The sequence below is a fragment of the Salmo salar genome, chromosome ssa23 (assembly GCF_905237065.1).
Source record: "Salmo salar chromosome ssa23, Ssal_v3.1, whole genome shotgun sequence".
Lineage (NCBI taxonomy): Eukaryota > Metazoa > Chordata > Actinopteri > Salmoniformes > Salmonidae > Salmo > Salmo salar.
In genome coordinates, this window is record NC_059464.1 from 9,485,571 (window position 1) to 9,500,571 (window position 15,001).

At 46.3% G+C, this 15,001-nt stretch overlaps 1 protein-coding gene across 1 annotated transcript in view; it reads left to right on the plus strand.

The window, feature by feature from the left end:
- The window catches only part of LOC106584030 (inactive tyrosine-protein kinase transmembrane receptor ROR1), a 193,167-nt gene extending 178,380 nt beyond the window's left edge, over nucleotides 1–14,787 (plus strand). The window contains 9 exon segments of the mRNA XM_014168817.2: nucleotides 91–227; nucleotides 481–661; nucleotides 1,418–1,663; nucleotides 1,905–2,116; nucleotides 7,117–7,296; nucleotides 8,873–9,100; nucleotides 9,251–9,396; nucleotides 11,963–12,764; nucleotides 12,766–14,787. Of these exon segments, the coding sequence (XP_014024292.2) occupies nucleotides 91–227; nucleotides 481–661; nucleotides 1,418–1,663; nucleotides 1,905–2,116; nucleotides 7,117–7,296; nucleotides 8,873–9,100; nucleotides 9,251–9,396; nucleotides 11,963–12,764; nucleotides 12,766–12,891 (2,258 nt within the window). The 3' untranslated portion in view covers nucleotides 12,892–14,787.
- Nucleotides 14,788–15,001: the final 214 nt, after the last annotated feature.

Here is a 15,001-nt window from a genome sequence, read left to right on the forward strand (position 1 = left end):
AAGTTCAATGCATTTCTATAGCTATAGTTGTACGTATACCTAAACTTCAGACTTCTTATGCCCAAAAACACGACCACTTTCCCCCCCCAGCCGCCTTCACTATGATCGGAACGTCCAACCACCTGTCGGACCGCTGCTCCCAGTTCGCCATCCCGTCTCTGTGCCACTTTGCCTTCCCTACATGTGACCGCAGCTCTGGGGTAGACAAGCCCAGGGACCTGTGTAAGGTAATTGTCTATGTAGCTATGTCACACTGACTGGAGACAGTCAGTGTGACACAGTATAAAGCTGGATATATTTAGACTTGCTAGCATTGACAGTGGATATAATACACCATTTAGTCAGTGAGAAATACCTCTATTTAGTTTAGTGGTGGTGGTCACCTTCTGGATTAGCCTAGCATGTGTTACAACGTTGTGCTGCTTCCATTGTATTCTTTGTATCAGTCTCTCCATCCTCTCTCTCCCCCCGTCCGTATAGGATGAATGTGAGATCCTGGAGAATGACCTGTGTAAGACCGAGTACATCATCGCCCGTTCCAACCCCATCATCCTGAAGAGACTGAAGCTGCCGAACTGTGAGGACCTGGCGGCACACGACAGCCCAGAGGCTGCTATCTGTATGAGGATAGGAATCCCCATGGCTGAGCCCATCGACAAGAGTAAGACGCCAAGCTGTGTACCTGCAATGCAACACATACCGTAGTCTATCTGTATGAGGATAGGAATCCCCATGGCTGAGCCCATCGACAAGAGTAAGACGCCAAGCTGTGTACCTGCAATACAACACATACCGTAGTCTATCTGTATGAGGATAGGAATCCCCATGGCTGAGCCCATCGACGAGAGTAAGACATGCTATATTGTAAACTGTACTTCCAATATCAATAGTCTTCACGTGGCCCGTAAAGAAGAGTAAGATATTACTCTGTTGTTATCTTAAATCCGCTTTTATAGCTAACCCCGTTGGCATCCACATACTGTAGTCCACTACCAACAGTATTGCTAGGCGACTGTAAATCATAATCAAACATACTGTAGTCCACTACCAACAGTATTGCTAGGCAACTGTAAATCATAATCAAACATACTGTAGTCCACTACCAACAGTATTGCTAGGCGACTGTAAATCATAATCAAACATACTGTAGTCCACTACCAACAGTATTGCTAGGCAACTGTAAATCATAATCAAACATACTGTAGTCCACTACCAACAGTATTGCTAGGCGACTGTAAATCATAATCAAACATACTGTAGTCCACTACCAACAGTATTGCTAGGCGACTGCAAATCATAATCAAACATACTGTACAGTATCAGCAACAATAAATAATCGTATCCTTCATCCCGATACCTCTTTGCTCCACAGTTTGGTCTAACACACATTGTTTCCTGTCCCCCCTACTTCAACCAGACCACAAGTGTTTCAACAGCAGTGGTTCAGCCTACCGCGGGACGGTCAGTAAGACCAGGTCGGGTCGTCAGTGCCAGCCCTGGAACTCTCAGTATCCTCACAGCCACACCTACCTGGCGTTGCGCTACCCAGAGCTCAGCGGAGGCCACTCGTACTGCCGTAACCCCGGCAACAAGCAGGAGGGACCATGGTGCTTCACCCTGGATGAGGGAGTCCGTATGGAGCTATGTGACATCCCCATCTGTGGTGAGACAATGGGGGACATAGGTGGTTGTAGAGACATTGATGTCCTTTTGCCGTTTTGTTATTATTGGGTGTCAATGCTGCAACCTATCAAATAGACCCGTTAGTTGTTATGCTTTATATGTTATGGGTGTTTTAACGCTGAATCGCAGCGGCGCGTTGTTATTTACGGTGGACAGTGTGCTGTTTGGGTGAGAAGCATAGAGGTCGAACATTAACCCAGTGTTCTCTATGTCCCGTGAAGATTATAAGGAGAACCGTGGGGGCAGTAACATGGAGATTCTTTACATCCTGGTTCCGAGCGTAGCCATCCCTCTGGCCATCGCCCTCCTCTTCTTCTTCATCTGCGTGTGTCGTAACAACCAGAAGGCTGCCCGACCCCCAGCGCCCAGACAGCCCAAACCTGTCAGAGGACAGAATGTGGAGATGTCCATGCTCACCAACTACAAACCCAAGGTACAACATTTAGCTAGCACCATCTCTAGTCCCATAGTCCTCGCCCTCTTATGGTCCACTCAGTCCACACACACACACAACTCACACTATGTGCAAACTCCAAAACAACACACACGGCACGCACGCTCTCTCTCTCTCTCTCTCTCTCTCTCTCTCTCTCTCTCTCTCTCTCTCTCTCTCTCTCTCTCTTTCTCTCTCTCACTCACTCACTCACAAACAGAACGCTCTCAGTCCCCCACACACACTGGTCCCAGTGGGCCTGAACTCTGTTGGCCCAGCCAGAGACCCAGGCCCATTGACTATGGCGTGGTGTTGGTGTAGGACACAAAGCAGGCAGTGTGTCTGAGAAATTCTGTTTTCACACTCCAGTCATAAAGTGGTGGTCCTCTCTCTCTCCTGGTGCTGATAGGGTTAGAGGACAAACACAGACGCACACACACACACACACACACACACACACACACACACACACACACACACACACACACACACACACACACACACACACACACACACACATACTGGTATCCCTGGGCCTCTCTCCTGGTGGTGATAGGGCTAGGGTTAGAGGAATCAGGGCCATGACACCTACATATCTCAGCTAAATAGGTTTTATGGGTAAAGGCCTGCTGAGTGGCACCCTGTTTACAACACTACATGTGAGTGGGAGAATGTCACTAAGACTCAATGTTGGAGGTGTAGAAAGAGTGAAAAGCACACAGTCCCATCTATGAGGCAGAGTTATGTGTTGTGGATGTTAAAGTGAGGCAGAGTGGCAAAGTGGGTAGGATCTCTCTCATCCTCCAGTGGTCAATGACATCCTTTCCTCCCTTCCGCTCCTCTTCCCTTTTTTACCCCCTTTTTTGTGATATCCAATTGGTAGTTACAGTCTTGTCCCATTGCTGCAACTTCCCTCTCTCGCTCCTCAGAGAACGCATGTCTCTCAACCTTCTCCCCTCTCTCTCTCTCTCTCTCTCTCTCTCTCTCTCTCTCTCTCTCTCTCTCTCGGGAGCCTGCCAAGCCGCACTGCTTCTTGACACACTGCTCGCTTAACCCGGAAGCCAGCCGCACCAATTTGTCAGATGAAACACCGTCCAGCTGGCAACCTAAGTCAGCTTGCAGGTGCCCGGCCCGCCACACCGAGTTGCTAGAGCGCGATGGGACAAGGAAATCCCGGCCAAACCCTCCCCAAAACTGGACAACGCTGGACCAATTGTGCGCCGCCTCATGGGTCTCCCGGTCACGGTCGACTGTGACACAGCCTGGGATCGAACCCGGGCCTTGGACCGCTGCGCCACTCGGGAGGCCCTCTTCCCTTGTTTTAGGGAGATTGTATTCGTTTTTGTAAGCAGCGCCGGTGGAGTCAGTTTCCCATCCGTATCTCAGATCAGGTTAGTAGGGCCTCTTCCAGTGGAGACAACGTATGGAGACAATCTCCCCACCCCAGCATCACCCCAGCATCACCCCAGCATCACCACACTAGCATTATTGTTTCTGCTGCCTCCCTGCATTCCTCCAACTACACGGCAGCAGCAACAGCCCCCATACTGCTGACACACACACACACACACACACACACACACACACACACACACACACACAGCCCTCTCACCCCAGCACGCTCCGGCCCCACCCAGTTCAAAGACACAGGTTTCAGGCCGGTGTTTTGACTCCCTCTGAAGAATGCTTTTCTGACTCCCAAAGGCAAACACTGCAGAAGTAATCTCATTTAAATTCACCAGAGAAGGTATGGAAAAGCTCTATGGTGTGTGTGTTGCTGTGTACAAGTGTGTGTGTGTGCGTGTGTGTCTCACCAACAGCACGCATGCGTAAACATCCTTGTGTAAAGGGGAAGCTGGTTGGGTGTTGATGACGATGCGTTTTGCTGTGCGCCATATACGGCAGATATTGTTGTTGTTTGGGGGGAAGTGCTCATTTTGGAAGTGGGCTGCTCATTGGACGGCTACACGGAGCAGGCCTTTGCCAAGATGCTGCTTAAGTACCATCCCCTCGTGGCACGCTTGGACAGCCTCGGGTGGAGGTGCAAGCTGGTGCCGCTGTTATATGGCAGTCTCGGCCACGTACACAGCCTTGCGGTGCGTGGCCTCCAGATTGCGGGCCTGACGAAGAACTAGGGCAAAAGCAATTGGCTAGGTACTGCTCTGTTTTCAGCTGTCGTGGGGCAGCCTAGCCGTTTGGAGAAGGCTTTTTTGTTGTACCCTTGAGTGCCCTGCATACAGGGACCTTTAAAATGTTGGGATCCTTTTTTCTGTCAATTTGATTGGTGGATTCAAATTAAGTATTTCAAATGTGAGTGTGCAGGCGTGCGTGCGTGCGGATGTGCGTGCACTTTTGTGTGTGTGTGTGTGTGTGTGTTTACCTACGTGTGACCCCGTTCATGCCAGAGCCTAAGATCTCTATCAGAGCTCAGCAGGATGAGGAATGTTCAGCTGCAGCGCCTTCTCTCTCTCTCTCTATGTCTCACTGGGGCTCTTTGTGATGTTTGACAGCAGTATCAGTGTTTTGCCAGCTATGTATTGCATATTTCATATTCTTCTGCGGATCATACTACAGTCAGCCCTACATTCTTTCTATGTTCCTATCTATCTCCATCCTGTTTAGCAGATTATCCTGGCTGTGTTATGGTGTAAACTGATGCTGTTAGACATACGTCCACAGTGTTATTGCTCGCTGTATTAGACAGCGCTGTGTTGTGGTCCCCGTCACACACGCACATAAACACGCGCACCCACACGCGCATTCCTGTCCCGAGGCGGACTGTGTTCTTTTGTCACAGTACGAAAAACGTCTGCCCCACTGCTCATGTCCTCCTCGTCCGTGTCACCGCAACCCATCAGGCCTTGCTCCAGGGTCACCCGGGGAGTCGTTGTTCGGGGCGGTGGCGCAGCCCGGCCCCTGCGTTTTTCGGTCCAGGGATGAGCCTGGTTTGGCCGCGGGAGGGCGGTAACCCAAACCAAAAACATCTGTCCCCCTTTTCATAACAGTAACATCCCCTATTCACTGCTAACCAGCCCCTTCCCCCAAACACTCCTCCCCTTCCCCAGCAGCACCCCCCCCCCTCTTCCCCCCAGCTGACTGTGGCCTCTGTCAGGAATTTAATTTCTTATTTGGGAGTTCCTGGAATCTCTCATCGCCTCCTCCCTTCACCTTTTATCTCTTTCTGTCCTGACTGAGCTGTGAGCCCCCCTGTAACCCCCCCTCCTGAGCTGTCCAGATCACCTGGACAGCTCAGAGATATGAGACCGTAGGACAGGAGAGGCTATCTGAAGGCTGTTGGGATGACAAGACAATATGAAAGGTTATGGAACATAAAACTTCAAAGACTAAGTTCAATAGAAAGATAAAATGGTGAGGTCCCCTTTACTGTAGTGCATCTGACTCATGACTGAAGATGAACAAGGCTTGGGGTCAATTCCATTTCAATCCCATTCAGGAAGTACACTGCAATGCCAATACTCTTCAATGCTTTTCAATCAGGAAAATGTGGAATTGGAATTTGGTTTACTTTCTGAATTGACTGGAATAGATATGGAATTTGACCCTGATTTCCAACATGCGATGTGAAGATTGCTCTACATGTTGTACAAGTTGAGTAATTATGGAGTTTGGTCCGTACATATTTGTTTGAGAGAGGGGGGATTGGCAGTTTTCTGCGTTCAAATTCATAACCATGCAACTGGCTGGCCCTCTTGGCTTCCCCTCTGTTTCTCATGGTTCAGTCCCCAGCTGGATAGATAATTACAAATGTCTGTCATCCCTTAAACCGAACGTTTACCTTCTTCTGTTATTACTGGGCCACTTCATTCCACTTTAATAATTCTGGGGAAAATTAATGACCTGCAATTTCTCAAATCTGCACTAACCTGTCAGTTTATTGTTGTTTATGTTGGTAGTGTGCTGCCAGATTCTTGGCTGGAGTGTTGGTACACTTATGTATTTTGTGTCTGGGGCTAAAGGGATTTATTGACGACTTGAGCTGAAGAAAGGAGATAATGGATACAGTATGAGAATAATAGGTAATTATGTCTCTAGGCGATAATACATGCGTGCAGTTATATTAGGCACTTTGCCTACCTACAATTATAACCAGCAGCAATTGTAAGCTGTTAAGTTTTGATGTCGGTCCTCACAAACCCATGCCGAGATAATTATGAGTGTTGAGTGTGTACTGTATGTTGAGCTGAATTGAAATTTCAGCACTTAACATGCTGACCAGACCAGGCGTGCGCCATCGTGCGCACGTTGATTTTGTCCATCCACACCAGACGCGATCAGGACACGCAGGTTGAAATATCAAAACGAACTCTGAGCCAACTGTATTCCTTTGGGGACAGGTCGAAAAACATGTGAAACATGAATGGACATTTAGCTAAATAGCTTGCTGTTACTAACTAATTTGCCCTGCGATATAAACATTGGGTTGATATTTTTTACCTGGATCTTTGTAGAATTTTGAGTCACACAATGGTGTGTTCTCTACTCCAACAATAACTCCACAGATAAAAGGGGAAACTTAGTTTCTAGTAATCTCTCCTCATTCAGTCTTCTTCGTCTTCTTCTTCTTCTATGGACTTTATATGGCGGTTGGCAACCAACTTTAAGGTGCATTACCACCACCAACTGGACTGGAGTGTGGACCTCAGTTCAGCTTTCAATCACCCACGTGGGTGCTCCTAAAAACCAATGAGGAGAAGGGAGAGGCGGGACTTGCAGCGCTTCATGCGTAAAAAATACCTGGCTATACAGACGCTCATTGACGCGCGCGAGCAGTTTGGATAAAATGATTGAATAACATGTATGTGTACATTTATTTTGCAACGCTCACACACGTAACACGAGCGGTGTGGTCAGCATGTAACCTCTCTTCCCCCTCTCTCGCCCCTTCCATTTTTCGCTCTCTCTTTCTTCTCCCTTTCGCTCCTTCTCTCTCTTTCTCTCCCTCCATCCTCCCTCCCTCACCTCTCTCTGTCTCTCTCCAGAGTAAGGCCAAGGAGCTCCCCCTCTCTGCGGTGCGGTTCATGGAGGAGCTAGGTGAATGTGCATTTGGTAAGATCTACAAGGGCCACCTGTACCTGCCTGGTATGGAGCAAGCCCAGCTGGTTGCCATCAAGACCCTGAAAGACTACTCCAGCCCTGGCCAGTGGGGTGAATTCCAACAGGCATGTTAATATTGATGACATTGTATTGTAATGTTCATTGATGCTATCTTTGATTGATTCTTCTTTTTCCTTGGCTAAGATGGCGTCTCGCTCCGAGCCCCCTATTAAACAATGCAGGTTACAACATTCTTTTTTTTTTTTTTTACGTTTGTTTCGTGCATTACTTCGTACACCCTGGCAGAATTATTGGAATATGAATTGCTGGGTACTCACTGTCCTTCCCGATTTCCCGGAGAAACAATGGGCTAGACTTTTCGGTGAGACCTCGGGCTACCTGGGAGTCTTACCGGAGAGTAGGAAGGCGGAGACGCCAACGGAGAGGCAGACACGGCGGGGTCTTCCGTTACCGAGCATACTACTCGCCAATGTTCAATCATTAATGAACAAACTTGACGAACACAGAGCGAGGATCTCCTTCCAGAGAGACTTCATATTCTGAAACATACTCTGTTTCTCGGAGACTCTGCTCTTCCCCGACATCCAAACAGATTATATACAAACAGAGGGCAGCATTTATTGTTGCGAGGGACATTAACAAAGGTAATTTGAGGTTCGTGCTCCCAAATTATTACCAACACATTGACTGTCCTACTCGCAGAAATTCCACGCTTGACCACTACTACACGTCTTTTAGACACAGGTATAAGGCCGTCTCTCGTCCTCATTTCGGTAAATCTGACCATGATGCCATTTTGCTTATCCCCGCCTACAAACAAAGACTCAAGAGGGAAGTTCCGGGGGTCAGGTCTGTAAAGCGTTGCTCCGACCAATCAGAATACACGGTCCAAGACTGTTTTGATCACGTGGACTGGAATATGTTTCCGGGTCGCCCCTGTGGATAACGCCAATGAATATGTCGATTCAGTCACAGGTTTAATGAAAAAAAGCATAGATGACGTGATACCGATGGTGACTTTCAAAACTTACCCGAATCAAAAACCGTAGATTGATGGCAGGCTTGTAGGGAAACTGAAGGAGAGGGATGCTGCTTATAAACAGGACAAGGTGACTGGGGACAATAGTATAGTTGAACAGAACAATTACGACCTACTCACACCGATCAAGATGGCAAAACACATGTACAGGGATAAAGTGGAGAAGCAATTCGGTGGGTCGGACACGAGGCGCATGTGGCAGGGGCTCCTGACCATCACGGATTACAGAAAGAAAGGGCCCTCACAGTGTTCTACAGGAGCACCATCGAGAGCATACTGTCTGGCTGCATCACAGCCTGGTCCGGCAACTCCACCGCCGTGGACCACAAGGCGCTACAGAGGGTGGTGCACTCAGCCAAACGCACCTATGGGTGCACACTGCCTGCCCTCCAGGACACCTGCAGCACCACATGTCGCAGGAAGGCCAAGAAGATCATCAGGGACCCCAGCCACCCGAGCCCCGTTTCCGTCACTCAGATGCAGGCAGTATAGGAGCATCATGGCAAAAACTGTAAGACTGGCCAATAGCTTCTACCCCCGGACCATCAGGCTAGTCAACTACTTGCCCCCCCCTCTACTGCTGTTTCGCATGAAATGTGTCACTGTGTGTTAATAAAGTACCTATCTATCGGTCTGTTTAGGAAGCGTCGGTCATGGCTGAGCTTCACCATCCCAACGTGGTGTGTCTGCTGGGTGTAGTGACCCAGGAACAGCCTGTCTGCATGCTGTTTGAGTTCCTGAACCAAGGGGACCTCCATGAGTTCCTCATCATGCGCTCTCCTCACTCTGACGTGGGGTGTAGTAGCGACGAGGACGGGACTGTCAAGTCCAGCCTGGACCACGGAGACTTCCTGCACCTGGCCTTACAGGTAACTACCATAACGTGCACAAATTGCTCTCCATCCATGGGCGCTGTTCCGTAGCAGATCCTTTGCCTCGCAACTTGTGTGGATGTGGTGTGGTGTTGAGATAGGCAGGAGATACATTTCTGTTACTCCGAAAATTCTATTCTATTCTAGGTGGCTGCTGGGATGGAGTACCTGGCCAGTCACTTCTTCGTCCATAAGGACCTGGCGGCCCGTAACATCCTGGTGGGAGAACAGCTCCATGTCAAGATCTCTGACCTGGGCCTGTCCAGAGAGATCTACACCTCAGACTACTACAGGTATGTACACATCCTAACCCTAGCACTAACCCTATCTCTGACCTGGCCTGTCCAGAGAGATCTACACCTCAGACTACTACAGGTATGTACACATCCTAACCCTAGCACTAACCCTATCTCTGACCTGGCCTGTACAGAAAGATCTACAGCTCTGACCAGGGTTGGGCAGGTTGCTTTCTAAATGGAATCCATTACAGTTGGATTACCCAAATTTTTGGATTACCCAAACTCAGTTACGTATTCTGATTGCTTTCAGTTACTTTTAGATTACTTTCCCCTTAAGAGGCATTAGAAGAAGACAAAAATGATGGATTAAAAGCATCATAGTAGTCTCTGACTTGTGGTCAGTAGTGCTGAATGAATAGTACTGTTTTAGGTCAGTTCGGTTTCGGTTTGATTCTACAAATATAATCATGTTTTTTTCGCTTTAGATCCTTTTTTGAAACATTAAATACATTATGAAATAAATACGATTTAAAAAGCCAAAAATAGTGAGCATTCGATTTCCAAAACATTGAACATATTCCATTGTCTCTCTCAGGTCAATATTTGGTAGACATCAATAGAAAAATCGGAAATTACTATGAAATATAAAAATATTTTCATTTTGTATATTACTTTGTTGATTACTTTATTATTTGTAATTCTTAAAGTCATCATCTCATCTCTGCTCAGGCAGTAGCAGCCTGCCAGACCATCTAATGTTTTTTCTGTGCTCCCCATACTTTACTGTCTTTAGTCATCCTATTTAGCTAGGCTAGCCTGCCTAAGTATGTTGCAGAGCTGTCTGATGAAATAATTTTACTAGTTCTTCAAAGTAGATGCTTTCACGAACTGTTTATATCGCTCTCGTTGTTGTGTATCTTACCTAACGTAGGAGGCGTAAGGTGTATCCACCTCTGTCCGAGCCAGTAATGGATTATGGTCATTGTAGTTAATTACCACGTTTCTGCACTGAACTTGGTTGAATATTTGCTTAGTGAAAACTGCAACTCCCTTCAGCCCAGCGTCCCAACTAGTTCTTGACTTGATTTATATTGTGAATGATTTGATTTCGCTCTAGAGAAACAGCGCGTTGGGCTCACCACAAAAAATAACTAAATGGAAGTCAAGTAATTGAACCAACGATTACTCGCTCAGGTGGAACAAACTTAAACGTGCACCTTTTTTTCAATGCTGAAATGCTCATTGAGAAAACAGAAAGGTGTCATAATGTATTATTTTTTTCAAAAACATATTTTCTGAATTTAAAAGTAATCCAAGAAATAATCATCTGTGATCTGACTACAATATTTTTGCTGGCAACATAACTGATTACATTTACAGTTTTCCGTAATCAGATTACATGTAACTGATTACGTGTAATCGGTTACTCCCCAAAACCTGCCTCTGGCTACCACAGGTACTGTATATGGCTCACTGTCTCCCTAACCCTAGACATGACCCCCTGTACACCTCCCACTACTACAGGCATGTTTACATTTACATTATAATTTTTTTTTGTCATTTAGCAGACACTCATATTCAGAGCATCTTCCAGTCAGTGCATTCAATGCATGGGGCTCACTTCCTTGTTTGGTGTACTCACCTGGTTAGTTTATCATTGCTGTGATGTTTAGTGTACTCACCTGGTTAGTTTGTCATTGCTGTGATGTTTAGTGTACTCACCTGGTTAGTTTGTTATTGCTGTTATGTTTAGTGTACTCACCTGGTTAGTTTGTCATTGATGTTATGTTTAGTGTACTCACCTGGTTAGTTTGTCATTGCTGTTATGTTTAGTGTACTCACCTGGTTAGTTTGTTATTGCTGTTATGTTTAGTGTACTCACCTGGTTAGTTTGTCATTGCTGTTATGTTTAGTGTACTCACCTGGTTAGTTTGTCATTGCTGTTATGTTTAGTGTACTCACCTGGTTAGTTTGTCATTGCTGTTATGTTTAGTGTACTCACCTGGTTAGTTTGTCATTGCTGTTATGTTTAGTGTACTCACCTGGTTAGTTTGTTATTGCTGTTATGTTTAGTGTACTTACCTGGTTAGTTTGTCATTGATGTTATGTTTAGTGTACTCACCTGGTTAGTTTGTCATTGCTGTTATGTTTAGTGTACTCACCTGGTTAGTTTGTCATTGCTGTTATGTTTAGTGTACTCACCTGGTTAGTTTGTCATTGCTGTTATGTTTAGTGTACTCACCTGGTTAGTTTGTCATTGCTGTTATGTTTAGTGTACTCACCTGGTTAGTTTGTCATTGCTGTTATGTTTAGTGTACTCACCTGGTTAGTTTGTCATTGCTGTTATGTTTAGTGTACTCACCTGGTTAGTTTGTCATTGCTGTTATGTTTAGTGTACTCACCTGGTTAGTTTGTCATTGCTGTTATGTTTAGTGTACTCACCTGGTTAGTTTGTCATTGCTGTTATGTTTAGTGTACTCACCTGGTTAGTTTGTCATTGCTGTTATGTTTAGTGTGCTTTTACGTTCCCACTGATTTTGATTGATCTTGTATATAAAGTAACTTTTGGTATTTACATATATATATTTTTTTATAAATAACTGTATTATTATTATTCCAGGGTCCAGCCCAAGGCTTTACTCCCTATCCGCTGGATGCCTCCAGAGTCCATTGCCTATGGGAAGTTCACTTCGGAGTCAGACATCTGGGCGTTTGGTGTGGTGCTGTGGGAGATCTTCAGCTACGGCCTGCAGCCCTACTACGGCTTCAGTAACCAGGAGGTCATGGAGATGGTGAGGAAACGTCAGCTGCTGCCCTGCCCAGAGGACTGCCCCCCCAGGGTCTTCGGCCTGATGACAGAGTGCTGGCAGGAGGGCCCGACCAGAAGACCACGTTTCAAAGATATCCATGGTCGTCTGAGGGCCTGGGAGGGGCTGTCATCCCACGCTAGTTCTAGTACCCCATCAGGAGGCGGGGGCAACGCCACAACTCAGACCACCTCGTTGAGCGCCAGTCCGGTCAGTAACCTCAGCAACCCGCGCTATGCCACCGCTGCAGGCTACCTCTACCCGGCCCAGGGGATGCCTGTGCAAGGTCATCCAGGCCACCAGATGGCAGGCTGGACCCCTATGACCCATGGAGCTCCCATGGCCCAGAACCAACACCAGCGCTTCATCCCTGTCAACGGGTACCCCATCCCCCCAGGCTACGCTGCCTTCCCTGCGGCCCACTTTCAGGCCCAGGGCCCCCCCAGGGTGGTGCAGCACCTCCCCCCGCCCAAGAGCAGATCTCCCAGCAGCGCTAGCGGCTCCACCAGCACCGGTCACGTGACAAGCGTGCCCTCCACGGGGTCCAATCAGGATGCGAACACGCCGCTGCTGTCACACTGCGTGGCAATATCCGCCCTGCCAGGGGGGCGGGACCATGCAGGTGTACGGACACATGTCCCAGAAGGCTTTGCAGCAGATGGACCCCTCACAGACGTCTGCGCTGCTGGCCGACGCCAACAGACTCATGTATAGCGAATCGGTCATCACTGCAGACCTGTAAATACACTACATACCTGTACTATATATATCACCTGGTTGATTTGATGTTTTTGATTCATTTTTTTTGTAAGAAAGTTATTATAATTATTGTTTCAACTTTCTACTTTACTTGTAAATACATGTACGCAAATCCTGAATGAACGAGATGCAAAGATTTATATTCAGAAGAACAAAAAAAATTTAAAAAAGAGACAGCAAGCGTGTCCTGCCCCCTATTCTGAAACTCAAACTGCCTTGATAGACTTTTTCTAGTGATGCTACTCCGTTTGCCTGCCTGGACACCGGGATTTCTAATCTCAGAGTAGGTCAACAGTAACACACCTGTCAATATAATGACTGTATCACTCGGGCATCATTGTGAATAACCTCCCATCGACGTCAATAAATCTTCCAAGACTCCCGTTGACGTCAGAATGATTTCTTGCGAAAGTCTGAGCTGCACGGAGCACTTCTGGTAGCTACAATATGTACTGCGGCAGGGCGTGTTGTTGCTTGGACTGGAGGGGCCCTGTACTGAAGCAGCGGGAGTCCCCGGTTGTACTGGACTGTATATTCAGTTGAGCCTGTGTCAGCAAATCTGCCTGGCTGGCATCCCCACAGTGCACCTCTCTCCTCCAGGAAGGCTAAGCCCCCCCTCTAGGGATATGTGAACTTCAAAGACTTCTGATTTGACTTCAAAGCGGCCTGTGGAGAAGGAACGAGGCCCTGCCCACGCAACGCTATGCAATGGCATAGCACTCATACCCTCTGCTTCGCTCTCCACAGATGTGTGCCTCCACAGATGTGTGCCTCCACTAGACTCTCTCTCGTTCTCGATACAGGGTTCTGTCAATTCGTACGCAATTGATATACTGTAGTTACTAGGATCGAATCAGAACGGTGTTTAGACCAGCCGTACTTCTCTCGCCAGTCTGTGTCCATGTCTGTCCTCCCCTTTCTTATTATCTCATATCTGGTACAATCAGCTATGCAATATGGCTCTTACATTGGCTATGCAGACTTTGATGGATAATTGTATTGTCTTTTGATGATATATAGAAGTGGGACTAACAAATGTATTCGGATGATTACAACTTCTTTGTCAAAATGATCCATGATATAAAACAGTATGTTCTACTATAGACTGAATGAATGATAAAAGGCTTTTGATAAAATACAGGGGGGGGTGAATGAGAAATCCTTCCACATTTTAGCACACAGCTCACAGAAGCAGCTACAATACAGTATATTTCACCTCAGTTGAATGTGTTTGTTGCTATGCAACTGTTTAGTTAAAAAGACGCACCCTTTGCCCGTACAGAAAGAGGACAATCATCGGTTTACGCTTGGTAGCATTTGCCTTCCATGTTAACTTTGGTATAATGCACATCTCTGTAATGTTAAGTGCATCCTTATTTTTTTTATCAAGGTACAAAGTCTACTATCCTGACATTTTCTGTGATGTGTCAATTAGTCCGATACTGTCGAGAGGTACAAACCTGCTCTTTAGATGAAGGTTTTGGTTTGTTTAAATTCCACATATCTTTTTTTTTTTCTAAAGCAGGTTTACCTTCCTAGGTATCTGGAGTTTTATACAGGTATCTTTTGATAAATGTATATGAATTTAAGTGCATATATACCAGTTCAAAACCACTTAAACACAAGACTGTGAATCTTGGGACTGGCTATTTTGTGTAGTTTAAAAAAAATAAAAAAATGTTAGATCAGTTTCTTTTTCTAAGACAGTCTTTTCATAAAACGTTTTTTAGATTGCAGTATTACAGTGTATTCATAAGAAAGGTTTACATGCAGAATATTCTATTGACCAAGAGGCCTTGTCTTTGTGTTTGTCGGAAGATTTTTGCACAGATGTTTTGTATGGCAAAATATTATTAAATAATTCAATGTTTTTGTCATATTTGGTTGTATCATTATTCCTGGAAAAGCCTCTGTTAGTATCTATGAATTGTTACATTTTGCAGGGTCTGGACAGTAGTTTGTTGGGTTGATAGATATTCCAGAACTGTCTGGTTGAACAATGTTGTGTTGACTATATAGGTCCACAAGGGAGCAGCAATTGCTTAATCTGTATCCCCAGCATTAGTAACCATAATGTCCAAACCATATTTGCT